Source organism: Frieseomelitta varia, unplaced genomic scaffold (genome assembly GCF_011392965.1).
Source record: "Frieseomelitta varia isolate USP_RPSP 00005682 unplaced genomic scaffold, Fvar_1.2 scaffold_177, whole genome shotgun sequence".
NCBI lineage: Eukaryota > Metazoa > Arthropoda > Insecta > Hymenoptera > Apidae > Frieseomelitta > Frieseomelitta varia.
Genome location: NW_025109494.1, coordinates 224,880 through 235,193, shown reverse-complemented (window position 1 = coordinate 235,193; position 10,314 = coordinate 224,880). Strand labels below are relative to the sequence as shown.

The window sequence follows — 10,314 nt, the reverse complement described above, 5'->3', positions numbered from 1 at the left end:
AATATACGGTACAGTGATTCCAATTTATATTATATCATATATTATATTTATATTTATTAAATATTAAAACTTTTAAAACGTTTGGTACAGTGATTTCCAATTTATATTATATTATATTTATATTAAATATTGAAACTTTTAAAATGTATGGTACAGTGATTCCAATTTATATTACATCATATATTATATTTATATTTATTAAATATTGAAACTTTTAAAACGTACGGTACAGTGATTTCCAATTTATGTTATATTATATTTATATTAAATATTGAAACTTGGTCTCATCGAAACGTGTGCAACAAAAATAAAATGCATTCTAGTCAGAGTTAGAAGCCCGAAAGGCCTTCTGTAAAGTTTAATAAGCTTCTTCTCATAAGTAATTCAAATTCTGATTACAGAGGACGGAACGTAATCTCTTTCATATTCATAAACGTCTTGCGAATTTTATCCATGTCGTTGGACGAAATATCACGAAAGATCTAATGGAAAAGATACGCAAAATATGTCCGAAGTGTCGACATAGAGCCGTGAGATATTGCACAACTATGAGATATATTTCGTTCAACAAGTTAATAAAGATCGAGCAAAGCTTTTCACGAGAAAAGAAAAAAAAAAAAAAAGAAAGTCTGTCCGACGCGTCTTTTCCTTTCTTTTATTAATCGATTTTCATCCGTGTCAGTTGTTTCTTTAAAAAATAGTTTCAATGAAAAGATAGTTCGTCGCAAGACACGATATTGCACGATATTGCGCGACGAGATGTCTCGTCCGTAGAACGCAAAAAAAAAAAAAGGTTAATCAAGATCGAACGACGGTTCCATAAACGTGGAGAGAATCCGTTTGACGTATTACGCGCTTCTTGTTCTTATTCATCTTCCCCTAATTTCCAGAAAACAGCCGGGGAACGCCCCTCGCGGCTTGTCCTCCGCCAGGTCGCCTTCTTCTTTTTCATCTTTCCGTGGTAATATTCGCGAGGGAACCTCGTTTATGTGCCCGCCTCGTAGAATCTCTCCTCCTCGCGATCGTTCAGAAAATATTTACCCCATTACGCGGATACTTTGATGAGTTGCCTGCGTAATTCTATCGACAAAAAAAAAAAAAAAAAAAGGAAAAACGTTTGCATTTTTTGGCGTTTCTTATTTCGTCGATGAAGGAACCAAGAGCGAGAGGATTGGCTGGGAGGAACAAAAAGGAAAAGGACACACCAAAGGGAAGATGGGTGAAATAAAATTCCTTCGTTTCTTTCTCGTTTGCTTCCGAAGAAAAAGAAATTTCAGTTTACGCGTGGAGGAGAGCTCTTGCGAACGATCTATTGGCCGTGTTTCGTCTGCCATTTTAAGCAGGAAAGTGGTGTCGATGGAATTCCTCGGGACAAATTGCCACAAGAGCCGGTAGGTTTCCACGTCGGCTGAACATCAAGGATGCCTCTGCACCTTTCCTTCTTCTTCCACCTTCTTTTATCTAGACGACGACGCGTTTTTCTCTCTTCTCGTCTGCGATTCGTATCACGATTCCGTTTCCAAGACACACCGACACACGTGCCACCGTTGACGTTACAAGGAATTCTCATAGCGTTCTTCCGCCGGTGATCCTTGGAAAAGCGGCGAACTTACGTTCCCCGTTCCAGCCGATAAGGCTCGATTTGTCAAAGGGTCGAAAGATACCCCACCGAATGTAAATAAATCCATGTTCAATTTCGTGCTCACGCTTGCGCTGCTTTCGAGCTGCCTCGAAACGCGCTTTCGTCGCCCAACTGTCGCCTGGCTTGACTATATTACAAGCGCCGATAAATGTCTTTTGGAATAATACTCGAAATTTTCTTCTTGTGAGAGAGATAAGTTGTAGGTTGTGAGAAGTCATTTTGTATGGGTTATGTTATTTCGCGGTGAGGAGCAATTTTCTAGTACTATTTTCTAGTACTAATGCTATATTATATAGTTAGTTTCGTTAGTTATAATATTTACAGTATTATAATATTATATTTATATTATATATATATATTATTATATTATTATATATTAGCTTATATTGCTTTAATGCAATAGCTTATATTTACTTATATATATTACATACTTATATTCACAGTATTATAATATTATATCTGTTATAATATTTAGTATTATTAATAACAATGTAGTGTCATTGATATATATATATTTGAAGCTATGTCCAAAAACAATTTCATCAATGTTATTGTTATATATACACATACACTGTAATATTGGTATTTGTAGTGTAATTATTTGTTATTAGTATTGTGTGTTTATAACTATTGGTACGTAGAAAGATGTATTTACTTTCATTAAGTTTGATCGATTATTCAGGGAATGTAGTACATTTTATTTATACACTAGAACTGAAATGAAAATGGTCAAAATGACCAATTTATAATTTTCAATCAGTTTAATTGAAATACAATTAAATACGGTAAAAATTTAATTCTGAATTAAAAATTAAATTCATTTTGAATCACATTTGAGTTGGTTGAGTTTTTTATTCGAATAATTGGAAAATACATGTGACATTAGACACCTGACTTTTCACTCCCTTTCATACCTATTCCGCGAAACTTACAGATTCTGTAGGTTTATCGTAATTCAATGCGACAAACTAGTATCACGGAATAAATAAAAATCGCCCACAGCCGGATGGTTAACCCAGTCGGAAAGAAACGCGTCGCATGATCGTGACTAGGATTCCAACGGCGAAGAAAAACGACTTATTTTCACCGTCTACAAGTATATACGTTAACTGTCCAATGCGTTCGTGGATCTTTCACGTCCTCTTGCGCCGAGGTAATAAAACCATCGAGCATGCCTGACGATCGGCGGGTAGGTTCCCATTCACGAGCAAAGACAGCGAACTGTACCACGCCCATTCTGAATATTTCCTCCCGGTGACCAAGTCCTCGCCGACCTCGTTCGTTGTGCCGGGAGGAATGCATTATTCACGTCCCGGTGCATAATTCCTGTACTCGGTGCACGAAGAAAATTCAAGCATCCGGCGGCCGCTTGAAAATTTCCCTCCCCCTTTGGGCTCGAGCGCAGCTCGACAGAGAAAGTAAAGGATCCCTGGTAAGATGGTGGATCCCACCCTCCCACGTCTTCCCGTTTCGCTTGCTCAAAAATTTCTCCGAGGTGTCGTTAAACGTACACATCCGACGGAAATTCCTCGCACGCGTGTTTCTGCCGCCGTCTAAATACGGCTGGTGCCACGTAAACTGGTAAATAGATAGCGGCGGATACGACGATCGAAAGGGGAGAGAACGAGGGGGGTGGAACGGTTGATAAGGGGTTTAGGAGAGGCTCGACGGTCCGAGACCCGGGGGGAAAGTGAAATTGCTGGCGACAGAGGGGAAGAAGAAAGGGGCGGCGGTGAAGACACGGCATCTCTTCTCGTACTCTTCCTCCATTCGACCCTTCTGTTTTCTTTCGACATCCAATTTCCATAACATTAAACCGGGTTACACGTAAACTGGTGCGCGCGTTCGTGATCGTCACCCAATGAACCGGGTTCGTTCGCCAGGTGAACGCGGTTTGCGGGGCAGACATTTCAGATAAGTCCTAAAACGTACCGCGCGTCGTTTCCACACGCATTGCGATTTTTTTCGGGAGATAAAATCCAGCGCGGAGCAAGGCATTTCCTCTCTTTAAACGGAATGTTTATTCAATTTGATCTGGGAAAATTTTAAGCGAAAGATGAGGAAAGAAATTCAACAAAAATGTTTGAAAGGTGTTTCGTTTCAATAAATCGTTTAATTGATTTTGTTGACTGTGTAGGTGAGATTAAGGAATGACGAGAATACTTGTCAAATAGGGAGTAAATGTATTGTGATTAGAATTATGATGATACGACAATTTAAATGATACTATTCGAAGAAGCTAAAATATCAATACGATGTCATAGAGGAAAATATAAGGAAACAAAATTTAATTTCTTCCCCTTTTGGTGCTAAATTGTCAAGTCTAAGTTGTTTTGTTTAATTGTCAAAAGAATTGTTCCTGACCAAACAAATATTTGAAATATTCTACTATATTTCAAACTATTGAAATTTTACGCATTGCGATGTTAGTAATTTATATTTTTTTTTTTTTTTTAAGTGAATTATTTTATCCTTTTCAGTTTGCTGCAGTCTTAAAATATTTCGAAATGTCTTAAATTCACAAATGTTTTTTTTTAAATTCTAATTGGAATAGCAAAAGCTTATGACGTCCATATCTATCAAACAAATAGCATGTAACAATTTGAATATTTCCAGGAAAAGTTAAACAAATATTTTAAACACTTCGTATCAAAATAAATTCCAGCGAATTGCAGTTTTGCATGTTACAGTATCATTCATCAATTCACTCTGTACAAGTTTGTCAATCAAAAGTTTCTTTATTTTAATTTCATTGCAGCTTCAAAATATTCTAAAACGCCTAAAGATATTCTGAAATTTACGGATATTTTCCAGTTTTCGCTAAAAACTTTCATTTAAACGGTGTTTCTTTTTCACATAACGAGCATACTCGCCAAATGCAGTTAACAGTCGATGAATTTTCTTTTCTGCAAGGATGCAACGTTCGCATATTGAAGTTGCGCTTGACCGTAGTCTCGAGAGTAGAAGTTCCGAAGTTGAACATCAGTTTGTTCGTATAAACGAGGTTCTACCGTAATCATCTCCTCGATACCTTTGTTTCAAGTGTTAATTTATTCAAATACTCAAAAGCAATTCAAAGTTATTATTTGACCCTTCGTGCAACTTGCGCTGCAACAGTGCTTGGCAAGTGAAACAAATGAGGGAAACGAGGCCGCTCGCGCTCAGACGCGCACTGACGTTTAAAAATATGTGGATATACTTGCCATTTTTATGAAATCTGTGATACAAAATATGATATACAATGATATACATCGTTATTTCAATTCAATTATAAATGAATAATTCTGAATATTTGTACACTATATGCGTTTTATACGGTTTGACATTTTTAAATACTCTGTAAATGCATAAAAATTTATAGTCTAGTAAGAATTCAACGATACTTTGAAGATTCATTATTGAGGTCGTATAAAAAAATAAATAGTAATTTTAATTTTTTAAAGTGGATCGAGAAATATCCCATCATGTACGTGTATATTAATCTATTGAAAAAGTAGGATATTTGTTAACTCATTAATAATTGATTTTTATATTTACCTGGAAGAAAAGTATATTAAATTTTTAACAAGTGTAATAATTCGCCAGTAATTCATCAGGTATCTCGTCAATAATAATAAAAAATACGCAGTATATGTATAATCGTGTTTCCTGTCTCATTTTAATTATTATTGATGGGGTGCGTGATGAATTATTGAAGATTTGATATTTTCTTTCTCAGGCATTCAATCTTTTTAACAAGTTATCTATTTTTATTACTAATTATTTTCTTTTACTTGTCAATTACTGTTACTTTTAATCTATCTTTTAGTTTTGGTCATTTTGCTCAAAATAATCCCATTTTCATATACTTTACTTCCCTCTTGTATTTTACATATTATACCTCGTATTTTTTATTAAAAGAAAATCTCCGCGCAACTCGAAACACTGTTTTTCTTTTTGTTTCTTGGTTTGTGAAACCTCATGCCCCCCCAAAGAGTTAAGTAAGTGTCCACATATTTTTCAGCGCCAGTGTACTTCACCCCAACGTTATAAGGATCTTTCGCGTAAATTTCATCTTCATCTTGCCTGCCCCTTGGTTTCCGCTTTCAAAACGAAAAACACTCTCAGCGTCTTTAAACAAATTGTTAACCGTATATCACTCGGTAACAAAGGCTCGGACGGCGGCTGAGACCAACTTGCCGCGTCCGCGAAGCGCTGGAAATATTCAAGTCTCATATTTCCACGTTAATATCGCAAATTTTCTTAAAACGCTTTAAACAGCACGCGAGATAAACCGCGTTCGCGCGCGAGGCAACACGGCGAATTCATTTACGTTGCATAATTGCGGCACGCAGACAGTTGGCCCGTATGTCGGCCCCCGAACGGAATAACAATTTCCCTGCTGTAATTCGAAGCAGATCGTTGGCGTATAAAAAACGATTTATAACGACGATCGCGATCACGCCTGACAGCTGCGTCCGGTGTTCGCGTCTCTGACCGGATTACCCAGGTCGAGAACAAAACGAGAAAGAATCGACTTTTAATTGGCGTCTTTACGATTTTAAATGTGTGTTTGTGTGTGGAATTTGTATTATACAAATTCCATTTAAAATTCGTATTCTTAACTTCTCGCTGTTCTGTATCACCTGCGAAGACAATGGTTTTATTTCAGCGAATTGTTTGTTCAGATTGCACATTCAGACTGGACAGCTGGACCGTAACAAACGTTCTTTTTCATTAGTTTTTTTCACATTTTGCATGCACGTACTGACACACAAATATTCGATATTTCCCTTGCGTTGTACAGATGAATTATTCTACACGTACGAAATGTCCCGTGACAAAGTAGTTTTGAATTGTTATTCGTAACTCGTTTTACTGTCGCGAAGGATTTTTATCAATCTTGTTTGTATATCTAAGTATATTCTAAACGGTTGCTATATGTGTAATTATTAGAGGTTTCACACACATATATATATATAATTTTTGATAAATGAATATTCGCGTATTTTTGCTTGGTTATTCATTTATTTCTGTTTATGTGGGACATGTCACAATAATGATGTTTCTTTATGAGAAAGTAAAAAAAAGAGACTTCTTTTTGAGAAAATCGAATAAACACAATTTAAAAATAAGATTTTATACTTATCTCAAAAAGAGTTGAAACGTTTGTGCAAATCATTAAATGAATGAAAAAAGAAATGGAGACAAAATTATGGAGTAGTATTCGCAATAGCACGATCGAATCGCTTCCAGTGTAAATCCCGACGTGTCGGTTTTTATTAAATGCCAAATCAATGACATTTACACCTCGCGTGAAACAAGCTTTTCGCGCGCTGAAAAATAACAGAAATTAAAAACGCGTTGATTACGTGTCCGCGAGAGGTTCTCTCGTCAATTTGTCGCGAAATTACGCTCGGAACAACTCGGAGTATAATTCCTTGCGCCGGGCAAAGATTTTTATATCCTACGAGAATGGGAGCCGAGGACAAAGGCGTACGAATCACCGCGTGTAATTCCGCCAGGCGTTGGCACCGCCGGCCCTCTTCTAATCCACGTGACAGCGTTCCCGTTGGAACCATAATTCTCGTCTCTTTGTGAAAACGGTCGTAGGTTTTGTCACGTCACGCCACGCCACGCCACGCGACGCCACGCGGCTTATCTCCGTTCCCCCTTTCTTATTTCCCTCCCTATACTGCAGTTTTTCCCGAGAAAAACACGAGGAAAAGGAGGAAGGGGCGGTCAGAAGCGCGGCAAATCCGCGCGTTGGTGTCTTCGCTAAATCCTCGCGCTCGTGGCCCCGAATGGGGAAAGGGAACAAGGGTTTTGTCGAAAACAGGAATCTAATTGCTGGATCAAGGGATTTGCCAGCGGCACATTCTTAACGACGCTGGTCTTTTCAAGAGGAGAAAGATCGAGCGTCGATTTCCTGAGCCCTTTGATCCCCTTCTTTCGATAGAATTGCTTCTCTGTCCGATATATATTTTTTAAATTCTCTGGCGGAGAATAAACATTATACAATTTACAATGCTGCAGAGTTGATTACGAGTGAAAATTTGAAAAAAAAAAGAGTCTGAAATAAGTAATTATAAAAACAGTAAATCTGAAAATTTAAAAATGAGTGATGATAAAGAGGAGCTAAAATAAATAATAACAGCGACTTTTGATTTTGATTTCGGGAGATCAAGTAATTATCTAATTGCAAGTGAAAGGTAAATAAAAGTGTAGAATAGAAGTCCTTTTGTTCGGATGGACTTGCATTTTTGCTAGATAGTTTTGACACGAGGCGAAGAATAATTAATTGATGGTAGCGTTTTGATTATAAACAAAGTGAATGGAATTGAAGTGATGAAAGTAACTGCACTGACAGAGCTTTTTGATTCCGCTGTTCGAATGACATTGCATTTCTGTTACATATTTCCGACGTGAGATGAAAGCTAAGTAATTGGCAATGTCGTGTATATTCAGTTATAATGTAATAATTTAGAAAAATAATAAATTTGTACAATATCTATTATGTTATATATAAATATAAAAAATACAAGAAAAAGTAATTAAGAATTAAAACAATGCGAATGAAACGAACGAAATATATTTTCATTTTTCAATTTTTCATGGGAATCGATCGTCAAGACATTCAGATATCTGAGACTTGTGTATGTACGTCATGTAAACCGACGAACGATAGCTAACTTGATTATCGTGGTCATTCAGAATTGGAGTTGGCTTTGTCGGTCATAGTTAGGAAAAGTTTGCGAAAAATTTCGACGCTCTCAGCTCTGGGAAATCGAAACTGCGCGCACACCGTACGTAAGATGATTTGTTGGGCACTTCGACGGCTGAGAGGCTAATTTCTCCTCCCTTCGTCTCTCGCCCATCTTCGAAACTCGATAAATCTTACTTATAGAAACTCTCGAGAATGTGAAATGCTCGTGGAAACCCGATCTTCAACTCCGTTCTTTCTGCTTTCTGTTTCAGAACCTGAAGAACCAGATCATGACGACGAACGTTTGGGTGGAACAAGTGAGTACAACGACGCTTTCTGCCAGTACACTCCTAATCATAATTTAGACGATTGAACGTTATTAAACGTCAATTCTTTTTTCATTCCTATGAATATCATTAGCAAGCGGATTTTTATGTATTTGTAAAAATGCAACGTAAATCAAAAGTAGAATATTTATGGCATAATGTTCAATAGCAGAGACGAATTTTAGTCTAGATTTCTTTAAATGTAATATTATGTAAAGATCCGCAGTATGATTATTAGACGAAATAGATGATTTCACGAGCACGTAATAATAAAGTTTCGTGCTTTTAAATAATATTTATTAGATTCGTTGCGTCGATTCAAAGCTTAAAGTTTGCCGAATGCCAACGTGATCGTTGTCTTGTCGACTGTTTTATTACAAAAACGTGTATTATACGTTGAAACAAAATTGTTTTAACGAAACTTGAAATTCGTCGGCAAATGTTGAGCATCCATACATATCCAGTCATCGTCTTGCTTTCTTGGTTCTTGTTTTAGTTCTTCTATCACATGTACATGTCAAATCTTAATCAATTTTAATACTGCATTTATTATTCGCTCGTCTCAATATTTTATTTTTGCCGATACAAAAGATATATATCAATACAAGGTTATTTAGTTTCAAACGATATTGTTTAGTTTATCATTTTTTCCCCCCGTTAAATTATCTTTTCTCAAGTTTCCAGAAAGCCATCGTCGTTTTTTTGAATAGTAGTAACATATTTTTTCTTTCGTACTGTCGCAGGCGGGAACAAATGCATATCAAACGCGCATCAATTGAAGATATTTGTCTTTCTTTTTCTAAATGTTTCTTTCACAGGGAACTTTCAATGTGTTCCTGATTATCTTCAAAGTATTTTCAGACACGATACATAAAAGATGAGGTTACGCGCTGGATCATAGCTAGAGGAATGACAGTGCATGCATATGGAATTTTTCCTTACATGCTTTCTGGTGTAACGAGATCCATCCTCATTGTAGCTATACCTGCTTTTATGAAAAAGTTATACCTGTGTTTGTGAAGAAAAATCAGATTCTTTTTAGTCAGTAGATTCTTGAATCAAAATTTATTCAGTAGCGATTGGGAGAGAAATGTACATAAAAATAAACTTTCATTCTTTGCTTTTAAAATTACACATGATTATAGTTACACCTATTGCAGTACGTTTCGTTGCACTAGGTTTTGTAATCCGTTCGCGAAGAAATCTTTTTTCCCAAAATTATTGACGGTGATTTTTAAAAAACTGTTTGTAAAATTAAAGAAATATCAACATTTCAGAGAAAATGCGTTTTTCGAGAAAAAGTTTATTTTCCTCATAAACAAATTGCGTTGGCAGTAATTGTAATTGTACTGCAGTAACTGATAATTATGTGAGAAAACAGGTATGCAATTTTAAAAACAGTGGTCCAATTTTATTGTTGCTTGGTAAAGATGTGTCTTCATTTTTCACTTAAATTAAGACAAAACTTCTCGGCCCAACCTCGTAATAATCGAGCCGTTTAATGCAAAAACGATGTAAGCCGAGAAAGTTAATTTCTGGATAATGAGGAATAAAGAGGAAGTTCTGCGAAATATGTATCAAAAACTGTTACATCTCTGTTACATCCCTCACGTAGCTTTTGCAGAATGAAGAATGAAGATTAATCGTCGGAGATACAACGA

The 10,314-nt window shown here is 36.3% G+C and overlaps 1 protein-coding gene across 1 annotated transcript in view; it reads left to right on the top strand.

Annotated features, from left to right (window-relative positions):
• LOC122538788 (acetylcholine receptor subunit alpha-like 1) overlaps nt 1–10,314 on the top strand; it is a 132,472-nt gene that overhangs the window by 23,547 nt on the left and 98,611 nt on the right. The window contains exon 2 of the mRNA XM_043673156.1: nt 8,529–8,644. Coding sequence (XP_043529091.1) covers nt 8,529–8,644 — 116 coding nt within the window. The remainder of the gene's footprint in view (nt 1–8,528; nt 8,645–10,314) is intronic.